General features: G+C 36.9%; 1 protein-coding gene across 1 annotated transcript; it reads right to left on the bottom strand.

Moving 5' to 3' along the window:
• Window positions 1-4,246: 4,246 nt before the first annotated feature.
• On the bottom strand, window positions 4,247-21,866 carry LOC135740891 (NACHT, LRR and PYD domains-containing protein 3). Its single transcript, XM_073813427.1, has 8 exons — window positions 21,826-21,866; window positions 19,331-19,389; window positions 16,709-16,822; window positions 14,454-16,556; window positions 11,122-11,295; window positions 10,416-10,580; window positions 5,470-5,516; window positions 4,247-5,363 (listed from the first exon to the last, which is right to left on the bottom strand). Exons 2-8 carry the CDS (start codon window positions 19,375-19,377, stop codon window positions 4,840-4,842), a joined length of 3,174 nt encoding a protein of 1,057 aa, XP_073669528.1. The 5' UTR covers window positions 19,378-19,389; window positions 21,826-21,866; the 3' UTR covers window positions 4,247-4,839.
• Window positions 21,867-25,078: the final 3,212 nt, after the last annotated feature.

The raw sequence follows: 25,078 nt of genomic DNA, 5'->3' as shown, positions 1-25,078 counted from the left end.
TTGCAGATCGAGGCAGACTTTGATTTTGAAAGTAACTTCCGGGAGAAGAGAAAGTAAAGCTTTTAATATTATTATTATTATTATTATTATTATTACTATTATTATTATTATTATTATTATTATTATTATATTAAGTATAATAATAATAATAATAATCAAATATTATTGTTGTTGTTATAAATATTTTCTCTGCTGCCATTATTTCCAAACATTTTATGCCACCAAACATGTTAATAATGTTAAGTATAAGAAGATGATACTAAAATATTTTAAAATACATGTTTATCTTTCCCAGTACTTTTTGCAGTGTAGTAATAGTGGGTTAAGCAAAGAAAAATGTATATAAGTGTTGCACAAAGCAGGCGTTTCAAAAAAAGCCTGTGCCCCAGTAGAGCTTTATGTCTAGCAACGCCCCTGGTTGGTAACCCATCTCTCTGCAGTTTAATTACACAAAATGTATGATAAATTGAAACAAAATATACAGTCCTGTGCAGATTAAAGAAAACAATTCACTATTGCTTTTCAGTATTTAAACATCTTTAAAAACATAATTTATTAACATGTATAAATGCTTAACAGCCTGTCAGTTTGGATTTCACAACCAAACTTCATACATTTAGCCGTTTTACATTTTACAGATGTGTGCACTGCTGTAAGTGGCCTAAAAATACATTGAATCAATTTTGGATTTAAAATAATTAATAGATTTAGGTTACACTTTATTTTGATAGTCCACTTTAGACATTCTACTAACTATAAATAACTTTGCAACTACATGTCAACTAAGTTTCAATAATTTGCAACTATACGTCAACTAACTGTCATTAGAGTATTAGTAGACTGTAAGGGTTGGGGTTAGGGAAGAGGTTTGGGTTAGTGGAATAAGTTGACATGCACATGCAAAGATACTTCTAGACAGTTGAATGTCTGTTGAGATATCATCGCAATCAAGTGTTAGTAGATATTAAGCAGACAGTTTACTAATTATCTAAAGACTGGTAGTTGATAAGTAGTTGATAAGTAGTTGCAAAGTTTCTTATAATCAGTAAAATGTCTAAAGTGGACTATCGAAATAAAGTGTTACCTAGATTTAATGTAACACAAAAAAGACTCAAAAACTTTAGGAAGTATTCTGTAAGTTTAAACATTTGTAAAGAATGATTAAACAATACAAAAAGATAAGACTATGGCAATTGGGATCTATTGTTATAAATGTGCACTTTTCAAGAAAACTTAAAGTATGGTACACCTACACCATCCCTTATTTTCAGGTACGTTCTCTGAATGTTCTTGTTCAGGTGTGTTAATAACTTCATCTATCTGGATTTTGGTGTCAATGGTCGGTGCAGCAGGAGGCGCTTCCATCTCAACAGAAACATCTTCGTTTACTGGTGGGAGAATGGCTGGAGAAACCACAGGAACATTTGTAGTGTCAGGTCTGAAATCGCTGGATAATATTAGAGAAACGACCTGCATGTGCAACTGGACTGGTTGAGAATCCAGTTGATAGCCTGTTTTACACAGAAATTCATATAAATTCATCCTGCTGATGATCATGAGCAGGCCATTGGAGATCCGGTAAGTGCCGTCTGGATTATACTCTGATTGGTCATTGTGCTGAGTGACATACACTATTTTAATCCAAGCTTTATTATATACGCTGATAATGATCCGGTCTGTATTGCTGTCATCATTGTGTGTAGAGTTGTCTTCTGAGACATATGTAGGAAGTTGATTAGCACCTGGGTAATTAAGATTGCCAACCACGTAGTATGGGATGTTTACTTCTGGTAGAAGTTTTTTACCACGTCTGTAAGATCTGTTCTGATAATGGTGAAAACCATAATGTCCCCGGGCTGGGTCACATTCAGAGTAAATGTCATTAATGTTTTCAAAAGAAATGCACTTGTTGGCAAACCAGTGCAAGAGTTTGAGTCCATGTCTGGGCCTAGGACGACCAAACCCAGAGTCTCTGAGATGGGCTAATTCATTCAATGTTTCAATCATGGTCTTTTACCTAAGAGACATAGATGAATATCAAATTATTTATGAATAATGTGCAAGAACATTAAGGATTGTATAGACTTGACAGCATGACAGTAAACTGTGCATTCATACCATCTGTTCTTTCTATTCTCTCTCTTTTATTATTCATATTATTATTATTATATAGAAGTTGTACAATCTGTGTTTATTTTTTTTTCTTCAAGTTTTGAACTCATTTTGATCTACCCAGCAAACACAGAATGTTACCATACCATTAGTTTTTGGTTATCTTTTGGGAACCAAATAATAACGTTCTGGGAATGTTCTTTTTAGGGTTGCAGGGTGGTTATTTTTAAAATAACCCAAACATAACTTATACAGAACGTTCTTTAATGGTTATTTTTTGGGAACCATAAAATAACGTTATGGGAACCAAAAACTAACGTTAGGGAAATGTTTTGGGATCCAAAAATTGTTAGCTTGGTAGCTATATCAAATTTAATATCTAAATTTAATTTATTTACAGACACTGCCTCATAGTTTATTTACAAAGCGAGCACAGTATTACGACCAGTGTTGAGGGTAACGCATTACAAGTACGTGCATTACGTAATTATATTACTTTCTGAAGTAACGTATAGAGTAACACTTTACTTTTTAAATGTACACATTAATATTTGAGTTACTTTTTCAAAAAAGTAATGCAAGTTACTTTATTAGTTTCATTAATTTGATTAAAAAAAAATGTACTGAATTAAACTAAACATAGTCACATTATGCACTCTATGTGTATACGCCTGTGTGGGAACAGTTTGAGTCAGAAACTCGAACTTTTTTTTGAGGAATATGCAATTTCTGAATGCAGAACTTTTCAGTTTTAAAAACACCTGCAAGGCCTGAAAGAGATCAAGCCTCAGTCAAGAAAAAGTAACACAAAAGTAACTAAAAAGTAATGTTAGCATTACTTTCCATGAAAAGTAACTAAGTAACGCAATTAGTTACTTTTTTTGGGAGTACTTTAATAATGTAATGCATTACTTTTAAAAGTAACTTCCCCCAACATTGATCACAACTATATTTTTCTCCTATGTATCCCTTAATTAAAACAAAATCATAAATTTACTAAAAAAAATTACTTACATTTAATAAAAGATATAAAATAACAATATATTAAGTTTTGGATTTTACAATGATGTTAAATGGATTTTTTTTTTTTTAACTAGTTAAATTGCTATATAAAAGAGAGAAAAGATTTACAGATGTTGCATTTTAAACCGGTATAAACTTATATAAGGCTATTGTAAACTTTTAAAATGTACACAGCTTTGTTAGTCAATCCTTTCTTATAAAGAAAGTATTTACATTTTTATAAAGGTGTTCATTATAATTATTATGTAGTGGCACATTTGTATTGTAGTAGTGGTACAATAATAGTACATCATGCAGATATAAACATCATACAATTGTTACTGCAGTGATTTGTAGAGAGCAAAATGAAACTAAAACTAATTCAGTCAGAAAAATTATCAAAAATCTTGTCACTGGGGCGGTACTCTTTAAAAGATCCTATTATGTACCTCTGATTTGTACTTTTTGTAAGGGTACCGCCCCAGTAGGGACCATTTTTTCTGACAATGAAAAAGGTAGGTGCTGAAAAGTACAGGTACTGTATTTTCACCTCTTACTTTAAGTTTGCAGCAGTTCTGAATCTATTTAGCCTCTCATCTCTATTTTGTAAATTTTGTCCTAATTTGTATAATTTCACTAATCTGGTCATATACATTAGAAACACAGACTGAATCACTACAGTAATTCATCTAAGCAGAATATTCATATTTTAAGAAAAAAAGATCAAACCTTCTAGTACAACCGTCACAAAATTGCAGTGGATGTTGTGAGCTGCTGTTTGTTTCAAACGATAGAAAAACTAAGATTGATGCTCCTCCATTTACTGGAAATAGAAACGTAACCAGACCTAAGCAGTGGGTGTGTCGTATCCATGGAAATGAAATTACATTTGCATTTGGGTAGGACAGTCACGTTCATGGTCAAACACAGTAATGCAGACCGGCATGTAAATGTTATAAATTAAAACATATATCTGACTTTTTCAGTTTCATTTTTTTTTAAGATTACTGCACTACTTCAAACACTGTTTACTGTAACTATACAATCATTGCCTGTATAATGAATGAAGAAAGATGGTTCTTCGAGAGATCTCATTGTTTAATTAAACACTTGTAATACAGAAGTACATATAAAAGAACATATATACAACACAAGGATACAAAGATATATGCAACGTACATAAAGTTAAAACGAAAGTGACAGATGCATTGAACGTACGTTTTCATCCATTTACGTTGCTCTGGAGGAAATATGAGGAAATGAATCAACAATCTAAACAAAGAAATTAGCTAAGTGGTTTCCCAGGAGAGACCTTATGAGTAAGCAAACAACATGCGGTGTCATTTGATACAGTAACACAAAGTGCCACTGTGTACACTTATTAATGCACAACCAATTATTCCAAAGATAAACATAGTTGTCATAATATTGCGTTGTCGCACATTCCTGTGCCATTAAAAAAAAAAGAGTTTGCTTAAACATCTGTCATCATCTTGGAAATGACACTTTTGTAGAAAGTTTTGTAGAGTACACATATGCTGCAATTGGACCGTAAAACATAGAGCGAAAGGGCTATCCCGATTGGTTCTTACTCTCACGTGAACATGCAAAACTAAGGGGTAGGGGTAAGACAGAGAAATGGGATTGGGCCATATTTGGGACCTTTAAAAGGTGATGGGAATCAAAGTTGTGTATAAGTGAAAAGTATGCACATTCGAAAGTCCCTCACAAAAGTGACACTGAGGTGAGATGATAAAGCCCAATTCCAGCATATAGAGGTTCTGTGAATGTAGTGTTGAATGTGTGGAAGTGTGTTAGGGTTTGTGTGTCAGAGATGCCGTAGAAGGACAATATTCCCGCCGGCCAATCCAGATGAACTCCTACTCTGTCAATGGAGTTTGAACGGACAGGAATTGCATTTTTCTCATTATTGTGCCAGACAACAAATCTGTCATCAGAACATTGTAGACTCCAGGACTCAGCATTGTGTCCAAACTCACTGTCACTCTCTCCTTTCCTATTGATTCCCTTGTAAGCCACGGATATATCGGCCTCTCCGCTCCATTTAGCCTCCCAGTAACAGCGTCCAGTCAGGCTCTCTCTACACAACACCTGAGGCTTTGAATCGAATCTTTCTGGGTTATAAGGGTAGTCCTGTTCTTCTCTCACATATTTCACCATTCTGTTGTTCTCAGACAGTATGAGATACGTGTGTGCTGTGTTTGGATCCAGTGTGAGATAACAGGCATCTGAACACAAGAGAGAACATTTACTTATAATGCAATAAAAGACACTAAAGAGATGTGTGTGTGTGTGTGTGTGTGTGTGTGTGTGTGTGTGTGTGTGTAGACCTACATTTTCGTAGCCCTGGTGTAATCCTGATCTTTCCCCCATGATTGACACTATAAAACATATACACAAATAGATCACATTCTGTTCATAAGATACAACACATGTGCAGTAGTGGTGTAGCAACACATCGATATGGATCTATCATAGACTGTAAAAAAAGATGAACGCCGCGACGCCGCTTCCTTCCATTGTAATGAACTGAACATAAAATGTATGACAAAGTGGCTTGCTTAAATAAGGTAAGTTAAATACAAATACAACTAACGACTTAAATTTAAACACAAAATAATACACTATATATTAAAAACAGTATATGGGGTTCCTTTTGTGCCAAAATTAAGTTGACATGCTATCTGTGTATGCTATGTGTCGTCTTACATGTCTATATGTCTGTGTCCATGTCTGTCTGTCTATGCTATGTGTCGTCTTCCATGTCTATGTGTCTGTTTACTGTCTATGTCTATGTGATTGCCCACATGACTCAACTTTTGTCTGTGTCAACTCAACTTACCCCTGTCGTCTTTCCTTGTAGTTTGACTGTGTCGTCTTGCTGTGTCAATGCTGCATGCGTCATGACTATGTGTCATTGCCCTCTGTCGTTACCATGTGTTGTTACTATGCGTTGTTTCCCTCTGTCGTTACCATGTGTTGATACTATGCGTCGTTTCCCTCTGTCGTTACCATGTGTTGATACTATGCGTCGTTTCCCTCTGTCGTTACCATGTTTTGTTACTATGCGTCGTTTCCCTCTGTCGTTACCATGTGTTGATACTATGCGTCGTTTCCATAGATATGTATATAAAGGCTAGATGGCTCAAGGCAGAGTCAGCTGTGTCGTCACTTGGCGGCCATCTTAGGTCAGCCTGCCATAGTGCTGCTCCCTGCTGCTGTGGACGGAAGGTGAGTGACATACGCCAACTAAAATGCTCGTAACTTGCTGAATTCTTGACGGATTTACAAACGGTTTGGTTTTTTACAAACGTTATTAACGTGGCTATAATTATGGATGCTTTAACATGTTTCATGAATTTTTTATTTATTTTTAGTATACATATTCAGTGTCATAGGTACATCTTTGACGTTTATAACAAACCAATCCGTTTGAAAATCGGTAAAAATTAAGCAAGTTATGGTCATTTAAAAGTACCTGCATCATTAAAACTCAATGCTACGAGTGAGCGAGCGCCCTGTCCTAAGATGGCCGCCAAAATGCGGACGTTCAACTCAATTGGCCATCAGCGCGGACGAGCCATCTAGCCTTTATATACATATCTATGGTCGTTTCCCTCTGTCGTTACCATGTGACGTTACTATGCGTCGTTTCCCTCTGTCGTTACCATGTGTTGTTACTATGCGTCGTTTCCCTCTGTCGTTACCATGTGTTGATACTATGCGTCGTTTCCCTCTGTCGTTACCATGTGTTGTTGTTACTATGCGTCGTTTCCCTCTGTCGTTACCATGTGTTGATACTATGCGTCGTTTCCCTCTGTCGTTACCATGTGACGTTACTATGCGTCGTTTCCCTCTGTCGTTACCATGTGTTGATACTATGCGTCGTTTCCCTCTGTCGTTACCATGTGACGTTACTATGCGTCGTTTCCCTCTGTCGTTACCATGTGTTGTTACTATGCATCGTTTCCCTCTGTCATTACTAGGCATGGGCCGATTACCGGTTTCAAGGTATACCGAGGTTTAAAACAGTCAAGGTTTCAAAACCACTAAAATGTTCTGTGATACCGTCTCCAAGGTATGAGCTGTGTTTATACAAAATTCATTAAATCATGAAGTCATGTGATTGATTTGATGTTTACATTTAATATATATTACGAAAATATTATATATGTTTTGAAAGCATATTATAATTTAAAGGCTTTATTGTACCTGGCATTTGAAAATAACACATTTTAGTGTTGCAATGGCAATACCGCAACACCGTGAAACCGTGGTATTTTTGCTAAAGGTTATCATACCGCCAGAATCTTATACCGGCCCATGCCTAGTCATTACCATGTGACGTTAATATGCGTCGTTTCCCTCTGTCGTTACCATGTGTCATTGCCCTCTGTCGTTACCATGTGTTGATACTATGCGTCGTTTCCCTCTGTCGTTACCATGTGTTGTTACTATGCGTCGTTTCCCTCTGTCGTTACCATGTGTTGATACTATGCGTCTTTCCCTCTGTCGTTACCATGTGACGTTACTATGCGTCGTTTCCCTCTGTCGTTACCATGTGTTGTTACTATGCATCGTTTCCCTCTGTCATTACCATGTGACGTTACTATGCGTCGTTTCCCTCTGTCGTTACCATGTGTCATTGCCCTCTGTCGTTACCATGTGTTGATACTATGCGTCGTTTCCCTCTGTCGTTACCATGTGTTGTTACTATGCATCGTTTCACTTTGTCATACCCACCCAGCAAAATCTCGTTAAAAACCGACGCATAGTAACGACACATGGTAACGACAGAGGGAAACGACACATAGTAACAGACAGACAGCATAGACAGACAGACATGGACACAGACATGTAAGACGACACATAGCATACACAGATAGCATGTCAAATTAATTTTGGCACAAAAGGAACCCTATAGTTCTTTGCTGGTTCAAGGTAGCAGTAGCTGGTTTAAGATGGTCCTCCCAGCCTGCCAAAGCTTTTCAAGCTGGTGGGTCAGTTGGTCTTGCAGCCTGACCAGATAAGGCTGGATACACACCAAAAGATAATCGGGCTAATTTTGGGCCTTTTTCCCCACTTCTGACAATCCTAGCGAATCCTAGAGAAGATGTCCCGAGTATCGCGATGGTTCTACAGATTATTTTATCAGATTGTCCCTTCGTGTGAGGTGTGTTAAGAGTGTCCGAAACCTGCTCGGAAGAACATCGGAGCCGGGCCGATCGCGAATCGTAAATATTCAACATGTTGAATATTTATGGTCAGATATCCTGATGTGTGTGGGGAATCCCGAGGACAAACGTGAGCACGCTATTGAGATTATCACGTGAAACGAAATCATATTCAATCAGAAAGTGAGATGAGGGAAGACGGAAGCAATCATGGGGCAGCACAAAGGCCGCTTCTCAATCGGTAGGTCGCATATTCAGGCTGCATATACGTCATCAAGACTGCCTTGTTTCAGTATATTAACAGTTATAAAATTGACTATTATTCCTAGTTTATCGTATATTGTTGTAATATATTTATGACTTGCGAATGTAATGCTCAGTTAACTTGAATAAACCAAGTTTCATGACGTATGCGACCTCCGCAGGCTACAGCCTTCGGATTGAGAAACAGCAAAAGTAAAGTTGATGTGGACAGCAGAGATGGAGGATCAGGTTGTTGATTTGTGGCAACAACACGAATGTTTATACAACGTGTCTTGTAAAAATTATTCCAAGCACTAGCATTGAAATGTCTTCCTGCATATCGTCCGCCATGCTTATTTTGAAGTCTCGCGAGAATTTGTGGGATTTCCTGTGTTCACAGTCGAGACTCTGGTTAAAAATCTGTTTGTGTGTGGTGTGCTGTCTTTGACACTTAATGGCACACCACACACTATAGGAGCAAATCGGTTAAATCTAGGATCTTTTATATTCATGTTTGTGGTCTATCACATTTTTAAAATCTTATAAGATGTAAAAAATCTTTTGGTGTGTACCCAGCCTTAGTCCAGCTAGACCAGCTGAAAAAGTGACCAAAACACAGCTACACAAGCTAATACCAAGCTGGGAGACCAACTAAAACCAGCTCACCAGCTTATGCTGGTTTTAGCTGTTTTTTCAGTACTAGTCTATTACAATGTGTTGGACAGCAAAATTAACAATCTTTAGGTCATGTAGTCTGTTTTAACTAATGTTAGGCATGTTATCTTAGCTAGTAACATTTATTAATTCCATCAGATCCTGTAGGTCGGTTAGTACAAGAACAACTAATTTTGTCTGTGTGAATTAACACAAAAATCGAAAATGAATAGTTAACTATATCTTCAATCTTCCATTGAAGCTCCGACAGTCCGCTCAGAGAAGCTGTCAATCACAAATGTCAATCATAACGACACGCCCCGTTTCTATAGCATCAAATTATTAGCTAAAATGAAACTTATTACAAAAATGAACAATTGAACATTTATCAGCGTGATAACAACCATCTTAAAGGGCCAAAAAGTCCTGTTCGTTTGCATGAAGAGAGCGTGGTTTATCACTTGTACTGCATCCAGCCACCAGGGGGCGATCAAACAACCAGCAGCTTCACTTTTCAAGACGTATGAGGCAGATCCAGGATCAATGTATTGATCAAAGTCTAATAAATTATCGACATGAGGTTCACGCACCGTCCATCTATGCATTTCTGCCACAGCACGCTTTTTCATTTACGGAAAATACTGTCTGCCCACACTGTCAGAAATAAAGGTACAAAACTGTACCTTTTCTGTCACTGGGGCTGTACCCCAAGTTTCTATTTGGTACCTTTTCAGGAATACAAAACAGAATACAATTTCGGGTAGATTACCGTACCTTTAGGACCTACATTGTTAGAAAAAAGTCAAAATATGTACCCTAGCTGTCAGTGGGGCAGCACCCTTTAAAAAGGTAATTGTATGGACCATTAGGTACAGATATGTAAACATTTAGTACCAACATGAACCTTTGAGATACTAATATCATGTATTTTTCAGCTACTAATAAGCTCTCTTTGGTCCCACTATGTACCTCTGAGGTACTTAAATGAAATCCTTATGTGCAAAGTTGTACTTTTTGAAAGGGTACAGGCCCAGTGACAAAAAAAGGTACAGTTTAGTACCTTTATTTCTGACAGTGTATACGTCAGATTGAAATGCAACAACAAAGCAGTGAGAAACAAATTCAGATAACTTTGTATCTGCTGTCGGACACTGCCTTAATATTGATAAATTGATCAATATATCCTGAATCGAATTGAAATCGGCATACTTGAGTTTGCAGTTTGGATCATTCAGTCTATCAAAGAGCAGTTTATGCCCTAAGTCTTCGAGGTGATTGTAGCTAAGATCCAACTCTCTCAGGTGTGATGGGTTTGAAGTCAGAGCTGAAGCCAGATAAAGGCAACCTTCATCTGTCACCATACAGCCAGAAAGTCTGTAAACACATCAACAACTTCAACTTCTTCATTTTAAAAATATCAAAATTGTCTCCTGTGTAAATTTGCAGCGTTTTTATTCCTTGTCCTCAGTATCTCATTATCACTTTAAACCAAAACTAATATCCTTGTATAGATTTCCTTTATTCATATCATTATTTTATTCATGTGTAAATGTGTTTCTTAAAAGTGTGTGTCCAATCAGGAATTTTTACAATTATTAGATAAAAACAATAAACATACCTCGCCATTATTCATAATTCATACAAATCAGCGCCATCTTAAAAATGTGTAAAAATTGCAATAAGATTGTTGGTATTGTGATCGAATTTAAACAGCAAAACAGTTTAATATGAAATATATTCCTAAATCTCCGGCAACAGCAAGACTATCCGGTTACAACATGCAATGCATTTCAAATGGCATTAATGATGTCATATTGCTTTTACTCTTTAACATAGCTGCAACTTCACTGTGACATAAACATAAGAGCACAGAACCTCTTATAAGTCACATGCTGATATTTATATTAATAAATACCTCAATATCTCCAGCTGACAGTTTGAACTCTTCAGTCCATCAGAGATGAGCCTGACTCCTGAATCCTGCAGGTCATTGTCACTCAGGTCCAGCTCTCTCAGTGAAGAGTTGAATGATTGTAAAGCCGATCTGAAGTCTTCACAACACCTGATAGAAAACTGACAGCTCCGAAATCTGAACAGAATAACAGAAAGTTTTCAGTCAGACCCACATAGTGCCAGCGTACCATGGTATTTTATAACAATCCTATAATAATCTTGGTAGACCAAAAGGTCATGGACTTTTTTGGATAAAAGCGTCTGCCGACTGCATAAAAGTAAATGTCTGATAAACATAAAGTTATGCGATCTAATGTGTTTAAAAGAATAGTTTACCAAAATGAGCATTGATGTATTTATGACTTCCTTAATCAGATGAAAACATATTAATTATTAAATATTTAAATGCCATCATGTTATCATCTTATATGGGAAGCTCCAAAAAGCACAAATATCCATAATTAAAGTAATTCGAACAGTGGGTTAATATAATATTATATAATAAAATCTTATTGTTATTACTATTTTGTAATTGAAATCAGTGATAAAACACTAGAAAACCAATGACATTTAAAGTTCAAAAGCTGTATTTCCCATTATAGATCACCCAATTATAGTCATTTGAATTACTTTAAAGAGTAACTAAACCCCAAACCAACTTTTTTTAGTTAATGATCTGTAAGAATGATGCTTTATTAGTGCTGTTCATTGATTTTAGTTAGTTTTTTGACATTTGGATATAAAGTGTTTCAATACTACAATATATGGTGTAAAAACGTCTGAGTGCTGCCCTCTTCAGGTTGAACGGTGGCTACTGCAGTTGAATTTTCCTATTGGATGTTGGGTCCAAGAAATGACTCGTGACGTAAGCAGGTTCAAGCTCACCACGCCCTTGTTACGATCTCACCACACACTTGATACGAGCTTAGTTCGTCCCCTCTATCTCCGTTGGGATCTGCCCACTTTTCTTGCATTTTTCAAATATTGCAGTGGGTGGAGTCACGCTCTCACCAGGGGTTTAGTTACGCTTTAATGATGGATGTTTGTGCTTTTTGGAGCTTCAACAAATTACATGACGGCATGCTAATATAAAATTACAGTGAGGAAAATAAGAATTTGAACACCCTGCTATTTTGCAAGTTCTCCACTTAGAAATCATGGAGGGGTCTAAAATCTGAAATTGTCCTCGTAGGTGCATGTCCACTAGCCTGGCTCCGCCCTCCTACGTGCTTCCGCTTAATTTTCATTTCGCTTCAGCAGTACGTCTGGGACAGCTATGTAGAGTTTCGTTTTCTCCTGCAAAAATCTGCAGGACCAATCAGCGAACAGATGGGGGTGGCTAAGAACGATGACGTTGAGGTCGTGCGTCAGTTTGAGTTGTAGTTCAGTAATGGCAGCGGAGAAAGACGTGAGAAAAGCTATTCGGTCCGTTGTTGCAAAACTGCCGAATATACAGAAGTTAAAGCCGGAGCAAGAACCAGGTTTGCTAAGTTTTGTTTGTCTGATTATTCTGACTTGTTGTTTCCGGACGGTTTTGGTGCATGATATACGTCACGACCACACGTTAGCGATTGGCTTTGGCAGAACCTGAGTGACTCTGGGCAGATCCAATAGTTTTAAACTTCAACAATGGACCCTCCTTAACGGAAGTAACGCTTTGCAATGGAGCGTGGCCAGACTCTCTGTACAAATGAAATGAATGTACGAGAGTCTGGTTGGACCAGGCTACATGTCCACTGTGAGAGACATAATCTAAAAAAATCCAGAAATCACACTATTTGATTTTTTACCTATTTATTTGTATGATACAGCTGCAAATAAGTATTTGAACACCTGTCTATCAGCTAGAATTCTGACCCTCAAAGACCTTTTAGTCTGCCTTTAAAATGTCCACCTCCACTCCATTTATTATCCTAAATTAGATGCACCTGTTTGAGGTCGTTAGCTGCATAAAGACACCTATCCACCCCATACAATCGGTAAGAATCCAACTACTAACATGGCCAAGACCAAAGAGCTGTCCAAGGACACTAGAGACGAAATTGTACATCTCCACGAGGCTGGAAAGGGCTACGGGGAAATTGCCAAGCAGCTTGGTGAAAAAAGGTCCACTGTTGGAGCAATTATTTGAAAATGGAAGAAGCTAAACATGACTGTCAATCTCCCTCGGACTGGGGCTCCATGCAAGATCTCACCTCGTGGGGTCTCAATGATCCTAAGAAAGGTGAGAAATCAGCCCAGAACTACACGGGAGGAGCTGGTCAATGACCTGAAAAAAGCTGGGACCACCGTTTCCAAGGTTACTGTTGGTAATACACTAAGACGTCATGGTTTGAAATCATGCATGGCACGGAAGGTTCCCCTGCTTAAACCAGCACATGTCCAGGCCCGTCTTAAGTTTGCCAATGACCATTTGGATGATCCAGAGGAGTCATGGGAAAAAGTCATGTGGTCAGATGAGACCAAAATATAACTTTTTGGTCATAATTCCAATAAACGTGTTTGAAGAATGGTAAGTACCATCCCAAGAACATCATCCCTACCGTGAAGCATGGGGGTGGTAGCATCATGCTTTGGGGGTGTTTTTCTGCACATGGGACAGGGCGACTGCACTGTATTAAGGAGAGAATGACCGGGGCCATGTATTGCAAGATTTTGGGGAACAACCTCCTTCCCTCAGTTAGAGCATTGAAGATGGGTCGATGCTGGGTCTTCCAACATGACAAGTGGCTCTGTAAGAAACATATCATGGTTCTGGCGTGGCCTAGCCAGTCTCCAGAACTAATCTCCGTGTTTCTCAGCGACAGGCCAGAAACCTGACTGATTTAGAGATGATCTGTTGTGAAGAGTGGGCCAAAATCCCTCCTGCAGTCTATGCAAACCTGGTGAAAAACTACAAGGAAACGTTTGACCTCAGTAATTTCAAACAAAGGCTACTGTACCAAATATTAACATTGATTTTCTCAGGTGTTCAAATATTTATTTGCAGCTGTATTATACAAATAAATAGTTAAAAAATCATACATTGTGATTTCTGGATTTTTTTTAAGATTATGTCTCTCACAGTGGACATGCACCTACGATGACAATTTCAGACCCCTTCATGTTTTTTTAATGGGAGAACTTGCAAAATAGCAGGGTGTTCAAATACTTATTTTCCTCACTGTATATGAAAACATAACTGCAGAAAGGAATATACATCTGGGATTGCATCAGTGTGAGTAAATTATAAGGATGTTTAAATTTCTATAAAATTTTATGAATCTTTATTATATTTCAGCCATTAGCTCTCACATAGCTTTTCTGCAGTTCCACACAGCAGGTATGAGCCTCTCACGACCATCCACAGATCTTATCTTGAACTTTGTAAGGTCAAGCTCATCCAGCCCCTTCTCTGACAACTGGATCATATTTGCCAAGGTTGAACATTGTGCAAGAGAGAGGTTTTTATTCACGCTGGACTGTAAAAAACTCAAAATTTCTTCCGAAACAGAATCGTCCTTCATTTCAAGCAAACATTGCGACAGATTTATCCATCTTTCAGGGCTGACATTTTTTTTTTTAACATGTTTGAGGTTTTGAATCACTTTTTCAAGGCTTTTGGAGCTTTTCTCCATGCGTGTCAGCAGACCCCGTAAAAGTCTCTGATTGGACTCCAGTGAGATGCCCAGAAGAAATCGGAGGAAAAGATCCAGGTGTCCGTTTTTACTATTTGAGGCTTTATTTACTGCTCCGTTCAGAAACACATCCAGGGGAACGTTCTTACATCTAGTTTTGTACTTTCCTCTCAGAAACATTTTCATAACCTCAGAGTCCTTCTTTAAATAGGAGAAAAACACAAAACATGCAGCAAAAAACTCCTGAAAGCTCAGATGTACGAAGCAATAAACTCTCCTCTGAAAAATAACAGGTTCCTCTTTGAAGATCTCAGTGCAGATCCCAGAATACACAGAGGCCTCGGTGAGATCTATCCTGCACTCTTTTAGGTCCTCCTCATAAAACATCACGTTACCCTTCATTAGCTGTCCGAAAGCCAATTCAGCAAGTTTTACAAGCACTTCTTTGTTTAACTGCAGGAGTACCTCTGGATCTTTCTCATCTTTCTCTTCATACTTCTGGTTCTTTATGTTCATCTGAATAAGAAGGAAGTGTATGTACATTTCAGTCAGAGTTTTGGGGATTTCTGCCCCATGATCACGTTCCAGGATGTTTTGAAGTACTGTAGATGAGATCCAGCAGAAGACGGGTATGTGGCACATGATGTGAAGACTTTTCGCTCCTCTAATGTGTGAGATGATTCTTCTGGCTTGAACTTCATCACTGATTCTCTTCCTGAAATATTCCTCCTTCTGAGGATCATTGAATCCCTGGATTTCTGTCACACGGTTGATGTATTTTGAGGGAATTTGATTGGCTGCCGCTGGCCTGGAGGTGATCCAGATTTGAGCGGAGGGAAGCAGATCTCCTCTGAACAGGTTTGATATCAACACACCCAATGATGAAGTCTCAGTCACATCAGAAATTTTTTTACGGCCTGCAAAATTCAGGGTTAGTCTGCTTTCATCCAGACCATCGAAGATGAACACAATTTTACACTCATCATAAATCTTTGCGTCTAGATCTTGAAGTTCAGGATGAAAGTCAAGGAGAAGTTTGTGAAGACTGTACTGATCATCTTGAATCAAGTTCAGCTCTCGAAATGGAAGCACAAACATGAAATCTACATCCTGATTGGCTTCTTTCTCTGCCCAATCCAGAATGAACTTCTGCACGGAGACAGTTTTCCCAATTCCAGCGATGCCTTTAGTAAGAACGCTCTTGATTTTGTCCGTCTTTTCCTCACGTCCTGATTCAGTTAAGAGTTTAAAGATGTCATTGCAAAATATCTGAGTGTCTTGTGTTTTGTTGTTTTTCTCCATTTGTAAAACCTCATGTTCTTCATTCACCCCTTCACTCTCTCCATCTATGATGTACAGCTGTGTGTAAATCCTATTCAGGAGAGTTTGATTCCCTTGTAGTTTGATTCCCTCAAACAAACTCTCATATTTGATCTTCATGCTATTTTTGTGTTGATTTTTGACTCTATGCAAAACATTATCCAGTGGTTGGTGAGAATCCTGCTGAGGGTCTACAGTGTCATCCGGCAGGCATACTTTGACGGAGCACTGGGCAGAACCAGGTTCTGCTGTTATCTTGTATGGCTGTAGAACGGGACGTGTTTTAAATCTCTTTCTGCATTTAGGACAGCTGAAGTCTTCTGAATGACTTGATTTTTCCCAAAAACGGTTGATGCACTGCCTACAAAAACTGTGTCCACAGGTGATGGAGACTGGATCTGTCAGAACCTGCTGCTCACATAGTGGACATTTAAACGGAAGTAAATTGGCCTTCTCCATACTGCAAAAAACAATCAAAGTGAGAGAGACAGAGAGGCAAATATAGAGAGAGAGACTTTTTGACCTAAATCTCAGAAATATTACAATCGTTCCAACGTTACACATATTAAATAAGTGGTATTATATTAGTTTGGCATCAACAACAGAGATCACCTGTGATCAGAGGTCACTTTTGCATCACTGAAAACAAGTGGCCGAATCATGGAGTTGTTACTCTTCATAGACACAAAGCTGGGTTCTGGGGATGATGCTGTCTTTTTCTCATTCCTGTCCATAATGAAAAAACATAGCAAAATAATTTAGATCTAAATATTCTCAGTTAATCACTGAACCTAAGAGGTTCATCTTTAAACAAAGTAATTTCTCAGTGTAATATAAACGCAATCCAGCCATCGTAATCTGCATTTAACATCACACAAGACCCCACCCACTATCATTATTCCTCTCCTCTTACTGACAGCTGTCAAAAATAAACAATGTTAGGTCATGGAAAGCAGGTGATAGACCCACAAATTCATATTTGTGGAGAAATGCTAGCTAAGCTTGAAAGTACTTGAAATAAATCAATATACAAAGCCATTTTATCAAGCGCATCTCCCTGCACAGGATCTGATAACACATTCAGAAACAAAAGGCACTTGACGATGACAAATATAAACGTGCTGTGTCCTGATATACTGATTATCCGATCTGTATGATCGGACCACGGAGATCGCATGTTAATGCAAAGTGTAAACCCAGCCTAACAGACAAGTTTACTGTTGTTTTGTATTATCATTGTACAAATAAACATGACTTGTACCTGTACTTACCTTGCACATTGGGAAACACAATTTTGTTTTGCTGTGCACATGTTGTATGGTTGGGCAAACAATAAGTACTTGTCAAATGTGACCATGGACCACAAAACCAGTTATAAGTAGCACATGGATATTTGCAGGAATAGCCAAAAATACATTGCATGGATTGATGCAAATGATATATTTTTATGCAAAAATCATTAGGATATTAAGTTACGATCATGTTCCATGAAGATATTTTGTAAATTTTCTACCTTAAATTATAACAAAAATGTGTTTATGAGTAGTTATATGTGTCGGTAAGGAATTTTCTTAATATTTCGATTTTTTGCACCCTCAGATTCCAGATTCTCAAATAGCCTATTGTATCTATCTCGGGTCTTGGCTTAATATTGTCCTATCCCAACAAACCATACATCAATGGAAAAGCTTTTTTTAATTCAACTTTCAGATGATGTATAAATCTCAATTTAACAAAAATTGACCCCTATGACTGGTTTTGTGGTCCAGAGTCACAAAGGATGTAAGAATGTTTTTAAGTCTGTGTCATGAAAATGGTCTGACTGTTTGCGACTGTAGTAGGCATGTGCACATCGATGCTGCCGTATTGATAAATCGAAGCCTATAAGCTAATAATTTGGTATTGATGTTTTCTAAAAATGATCGGTATCTTAATTATATTAATCATTTCATCATCAAGTGTTCCTGTGTGTTTTGCAATACACATCGTGCCATTCAACATGCGCATGCACGAACAGGGAGGAAAACTCTATCTAGGTACAAAGCACAAAGTTAAATTAACAACTGTTCTTACTTGTTGTTACCATAGACGAATACGAATATAAAAGTGTGTGTGTGTGTCCTGCTATTTTATAAGTTGGGGACCAAAACGTCTCCACAAAATAATACCAACAAATTATGACTGCTGTGGACATTTTTAGGGCTCTATAAGGGAAACAATATATAAATACTACTACATCATACAGAATAATGCTTTTAGTAGTCTGTTTTCTGTGATGTGTAGGTTAAAATGTAAAAAAAAAAAGATACTGATTATCTCTAATATTAGCCTATTTGTTGCTGTAGTCTACTTGCGGTAAATGTATCAATGATTTATTCAATAACTGTTTCACTTTAGGAGTTCTGGTTGTGCAATTACATTTATAATCACCCACATTTTACACAATTGTCTATGTGATATTTTACCTACTGCTGAGTTAAATGTATACTATTGGAAATAAGTCCATAGTGGACAGGGAGGAAAACTCTATCTAGGTAAGTTAAATTAACAACTGTACTTGTTGTTACCATAGAGGAATATGAATATAAAAGTGTGTGTGTGTGTGTGTGTGTGTGTGTCCTGGTATTTTATAAGTTGGGGACCAAAACGTCTCCACAAAATAATACCAACAAATTATGACTGCTGTGGACATTTTTAGGGCTCTATAAGGGAAACAATATATAAATACTACTACATCATACAGAATAATGTTTTTAGTAGTTTGTTTTCTGTGATTGGTAGGTTATGTACACACAAAATGTAAAAAAGATACTGATTATCTCTAATATTAGCCTATTTGTTGCTGTAGTCTACTTGCGGTAAATGTATCAATGATTTTTATTCAATAACTGTTATTCACTTTAGGAGTTCTGGGTGTGCAATTACATTTATAATCACCCAAATCTTACACAATTGTCTATGTGATATTTTCCCTACTGAGTTAAATGTTTTCAACCAAAGAAAATATGAGAAATAAGTCCATAGTGGACGTTTATTTATTTTTGTACATAATGGCATGACAGCCTCAGCCTGAATGTCTCCGTATGGATCTGTTTCGATTCAACACGTCTCACATAATAATTTGCTTGACTTTTTTTTGCCGATTGTAAAAGGATCTTATTTAATCTGTATCAGCTAACTGTTAAATGACCTTATAATCAATACAGTGATTTTTTATTTTAGTAAAACTCTCACCTGAAATCAAAGGTCTCTTCTTCCATTTTGAAACGGGGCTGGATCATGGAGTTGCTGCTCTGTTTGTACAAATAGCCTTGGATTAAAGCGTATTCAGTGTTCGAATTGAAGGGGGTCTGGGGGGGTCCCGGACCTCCTATAAGCCTTAAGGGACCCCCCATAAAGCACAAAAATATAAATTAGGGGGGTCCCCTGGTTTTTATTAAAATTAAAATACTACACGAATTTAAAATTCTCATGTTGCGTGTCACAAAGCGAAACTGTCTTTATTTGTCCCAATTTCGCAATAAACTAATTCAAATGACTTCTGTCTGAAATAAATAAACTCGCAAGTGCGCCTCATGCTGTTTTCTGGAGGAATTGACAGACAAACAGTGGCAAATCTATCCTCTCAGTCTGACGGCTGGTCCAACCAGTCACTCAAAATATTTTATTGGGGAAGCAGAAGAAATCACGCTTAAATGATAATAAATGATAGTTTCTTTAATACTTAACACCAGGGCACATAAATTCCAATTTCCACTTGAGCGTGTTTGTGACCAACCCTCATTGACGACAAGCACACATACGCGCGTTTGTGAGTGGCATTGACAAGTACATAGACCCTGTGCGTGTTTGCTGTGATTGTTTTAATGATAGAGAACACGAACCATTTGATATTTCAGATGAAATAAAACTTATCACTAAGTTAAGCAGATCTTACTTGTAATTGTCATCTATGTGACGCGACAGTCGGCACTCAGCAGCACATCATCATTTCAAATCCGTTTACAAGATGAATTCTCTTGTTATGTTAAATATGAAGTTTACATTGCGTTGTAAAAATGATGAAATTATCTTCATACGTGCTTAATTCATAATGAGAACGTATTAATACAAGCTTTCTTATGCTGCTATATTATATAACAAAATAAACAATACATGTCATTTTATATACAATAATTCTATCTTGACAAGCACATTATCTGCTTCATGTTGGTCCGGTTTAATTCAGAGGACTCATTGCTTTGGTGTATTCATTTTCATTTTAAGCCTTTAAAAAGTAAATATTTTAGATGCAATTTTGTAATATTTATAGCTTAAATTATTTAATATAATTTTTAAAACATTTAAAATCATTTTGCAGAATTCCGCAGATTTTTCCAAAACATTTCCAGAGATAAAGCAAAAAAAGTCCGCATATTTCGTCTGGCCCTGTTTATCGCTCAAATACGCATCATTCAGAAATAAATAACTATATTTATAGAAAGTATCTTTTGCATGTGTTTTTTTAAACCTTTCAAATGTTAACATGCAAGCGATTTTAAACAATTTGAGCGGAAGATATTAAAGTGGGCTGTTTTATGTGCGCAAAGACAAGGACGCGTCGCGCACACATACTTAAATGGACGCAACACTCATAAGCGGACGCACAGAGACGCGCGATTCCGAAAGCATGCAAACACAAAATTATTTGGAAATACCACAGTCTTGGCACCTATTCTCATAAAAACATTCATTATGTTTTAAAGTAAGTGCAATCAGTTCAGAAAGAAATCAGATGTTTGTGTTGGTCTGAAAGTAGCAGTTCTTATCTGCTTGTGTTTCTGTCATTTATATTAATTAAACAACAGAAAACAAAGGAAAATCACTTCTGTATCTAAAAACAGATTAATTATTCGATGAAGAAGACAGTGTTATTATTCATTTGATTCTATTTATGTACCTAAATATATCTTACTTTATTTGTAACTTTGTTCTTTTCTATTTTTTCCTTATAATTTCTTAATTTGTTCTTATGTTATTTTCCCACCCCCAGTTTTGCTGATCTGAAAAGTATTCGATCTATGACTCAAAAAATGCAATGTAATCCATTTAACCACTAATATACTGTATAGTAAAAATATGTAATTTAAAAATGAGGTCCACCCTATTTCACCCCTATTCTGTGTAAAATTTCTGCCCTTGCCAGTGTTTCACACTAATTTGAGGGGTAAAAAATGTTTTAGAGTTTGAGTTATGGGTAATTTGGGGTTTCTTTGATTAAAACCAGGATCAGATGATTACTGATCAAGGACGATCACATCTTACTTTGTGAAATCACAGCGACCCTATGATAAGGGGGTGGGGCTTGGCCAGGGGGTGGGGCTTAGCTAGGGGACCCCCCATAAGCTTTGACATAATTCGAACACTGAGCGTATGTCACAATACAGAAAATGTAAACAGAAAGATACTGATTATTTCTAATAGTAAGTTATCTGTTCCTGTAGTCTACTTGCGGTGAACGTACAAAAGACTTTCTTTAAGATATAAGGTTTAATTCATTGGACTGTATTGAAAAGTTTCACTTCAGCTATCTATTCTCACGGGTATTAACTTACATTGAGGAAACCGCTGCAACAATTCAGTCCGATAATATAACTCGTAACGTTAATTAAACATTTGGAAAGTAACACGCGATATACAACTGTGATATTTATGGGATAATAACATGGTTTTAAGGGAACTGAACTTACCTATGCCTACGGGAAATTTGAAATGGCGCCTTTTCTCAAGCGCCAATCGTAAATATGGTTTCGATTTATAATTATGACACTGAGGTAAAGCAGCTGAACGAACTTAAATATCGCTGCACAGTTGGTATGATATCAATGTACCGCGAGAGCGAATAAAACGCATATGAAGCTGTCGGTTCCCGCATCGCTCTCGCGATACTTTGATGTCATAGGCGGATCGGTCTGCGCAGTCCTGGTTAACCAAACAATGGTCATCTCTAGCTCATAAGGCTCTAATCTAGAAACAAACCGCATCTAATTACCGACTAAGATATATTGTTTTCTCAATCTAGGCTTTTATTGTGAATGTTTAATTAATTTAATTTGTCTGTATGTCTATTTATTGTTTATTTCAGTGTATCAGTAATGTTGCATGAATATTTGGTTAGAAAACGTATACTGTAGGATAGGAATGACTCAATGATTATGCTATATACAATTTAATATAAAATAAAATTTTGAAGAATATATCAAGACTTTATATATTTGTTACTCTAAATCCTTTGACCTTTACAATGCTAAACAGTATGTGAAAATAAATAGAATACACATATAAAACATGTCAGGCCCACCCTCGTGAATCAGTTGGCTTATGAAAGCTTTTGTAAGATTATGAAAAAAAAATTAAAGTAGGAAAAAATAAGAAAGTAATATGTAACTTAATCCATGCAATGCAATCTATAACAATAAAGTAGTAACTTACGATTACAAGTTTTTTAAGATTTAATGCAAATTAACTACAAGTACTTGATTTTTGGAATCTGATTTCTTCTTGATTTCTTTCTTACATGTAATCATTTACTACCCAGCTCTGGCTACATATGGTGATTGTAATATGCTTCCCCTTTTTCCCACCCTAAAGAAAATTCATGAGACAAAACAATCTTAAATATGCAATAGTAATAATAATAAAAAAACATTAAATCGACAATGTTTGTTGGTAACCTTTCTCTCTTGATTACACAAAATGTATTATATATTAATTGACACAAAACATACAATCTTATGCAGATTAAAGAAAACAAGTCACTATTAACTTTAAGCATTCTAAAAAAAATACATTTTTACAATTGTGGATTTTTATGATTTTTTTTATGATAAAATAATTAATAGAATTAATTTAACACAAAAAGACACAAAAACCTTAGAAAATATTCTGTAAGTTTAAATATTTGTAATTAATGATGAAAGGATACAAAGAGATAAAACCCTGGTGGTAATGGGGGTCTATTACATGACTTTTCATGAAAACTTAAAGTATGGTACACATATCCCAAAATCCCTTTTCTACAGGGCGTTTCTCTGAATGTTTTTGTTTAGGTGTGTTAATAACTTCATCTATCTGGATTTTGGTGTCATTGGTCAGTGCAGCAGGAGGCGCTTCCATGTGAACAGAAACATTTTGGTTTACTGGTGGGAGCTTGGCTGGAGAAACCACAGGAACATTTAAAGTTGTAGGTGCAGGTGTGTAATAGCTGAATAATAGTGGGGAAACGGGCTGCACAGGTCTTTGAAACTGGATTGGTTGAAAATAGCCTGTTTTATACAGAAATTCATTTAAATTCATGTTCTTGATGATCATGAGCAGGCCTTTGGAAATCCGGTAAGTGGCGTCTGGATCATACATCGATTCATCATTGTGCTGAGTGACATAAACTTTTTCAATCCAGTCTTCATCAAGGCTGACAATGATCCGGTCTGTATTGCGGTCATCACTGTATGTGGAGTTGTCTTCTGAGACATATATAGGAAGTTGATCAGCTCCTCGTGAATTAAGATTGCCAACCACGTAGTATGGGATATCTACTTCTGGTAGAAGTTTATTACCACATCTATCAGATCTGTTCTTGAAACGGTGAAAACCATAATCTCTCTGGGCTGGGTCACATTCAGAGAAAATGTCATTGTTTTCAAAAGAAATGCACTTGTCGGCAAACCAGTGCAAGAGTTTGAGTCCATGTCTGGGCCAAGGACGACCAAACTCAGAGTCTCTCAGATGAGCTAATTCATTTAATGTTTCCACCATGGTCTTTTACCTTCAGAGGATTGATCAATATAAAAAATTAGTTATGAATAATATGCCAGGATTGTGTACACTTGACAGCATGACAGTAAACTGTGCATTCATACCATCTGTTCTTTCTCTTTCCTCTCTCTAAAGGCGTGTCTGTTGGAGTCTGTTGGGTCAGTGTGAAACCCCTGTTGGCAGTTGGATCAAAGTAAATGAGACTTTAAAATGTTGAGGTCTGTTGGAGTTGGTTGTTGTTGGACCAGTGTGAATTGACTTGAATTTATATAAATGTTGTACAGTCTGAGCTCATTTTGATTACAGATAACATCATGTTTTGAATTTATTTTGATCTAATATAACATTTCATACCTTTATTTAATTTATTTACAGACACTGCCTGTATCTACACAGGCACACTGTTGACTATGGGGCAGTTTCCTGGACAGGGCTTATCCTAGTCCCAGACTTAAATGCATCTTTGAGCTGCCTAAATTAAAAAACATACTACTGACATATCTTAACATATAGCAGTGCCATTGTGTTTTGTAAAGTGTTTATTTGTAAAAGTTACTTAAATGTCCTGCAGTGGCAAGAAAAAGTATGTGGACCTTTTGGAATTTCATAGTTTTCTGAATAAAGTTGTCATTGTCGAACATAATGTGTCTAAAAATAATTACATACAAAAAATTTGTCGTTATTGAGAACAACCAAAAAATCTCGTAGTGCTTGTGGAAAAAGTATGTGAACCCTTATGTTAATGACCTCAAAAGAGCTAATTGGAGTCTTTGGAAGTTTGCTCTGCACAAGAAGAACACGCTTATGGGAGGCATACCTAACCAAAAAGAGCTTTCAGAGGAGCTAAGATCAAGAATTGTTGCTTTATATGAAGCTGGAAAGGGTTACAAAGTTATTTCAAAGACTTTAGAAATTCATCTACAGTTACAATCTACAAATGGAGACGCTTTGCCACTCTACCAAGAAGTGGGCACCCAGTCAAAATGACATCAAGAGTACAACGAAGACTCATCACTGAGGTAAACAAACAACCCTGAATGACAGCCAAAGTTTGTAGGCATCATTGGAACTTGCCAACATCTCTGCTCATGAGCCTACAATACGTTAAACACTGAACAAGCAGGGTATCCACAGCAGGACACCACGAAGGTGCTGCAGGGCCTGGCCAGATTGTAGTCATTAAGGGTG

This window comes from Paramisgurnus dabryanus, chromosome 24, assembly GCF_030506205.2.
Source record: "Paramisgurnus dabryanus chromosome 24, PD_genome_1.1, whole genome shotgun sequence".
Taxonomy (NCBI): domain Eukaryota; kingdom Metazoa; phylum Chordata; class Actinopteri; order Cypriniformes; family Cobitidae; genus Paramisgurnus; species Paramisgurnus dabryanus.
The sequence above is the reverse complement of the archived record's forward strand: the minus strand, read 5'-3'. Positions and strand labels throughout refer to the sequence as shown.

Excerpts from the sequence above, each read along its gene's own strand:
- LOC135740891 (XM_073813427.1), bottom strand. The coding sequence starts at position 19,377 with ATGATCCAGCCCCGTTTCAAAATGGAAGAAGAGACCTTTGATTTCAG. Across the intron at positions 16,823-19,330 it reads GAAGAGACCTTTGATTTCAG|GAATGAGAAAAAGACAGCAT; the intron begins GTGAGAGTTTTA and ends CATTATGGACAG. Across the intron at positions 11,296-14,453 it reads TGGAACTGCAGAAAAGCTAT|ATTTCGGAGCTGTCAGTTTT; the intron begins GTGAGAGCTAAT and ends TATTCTGTTCAG.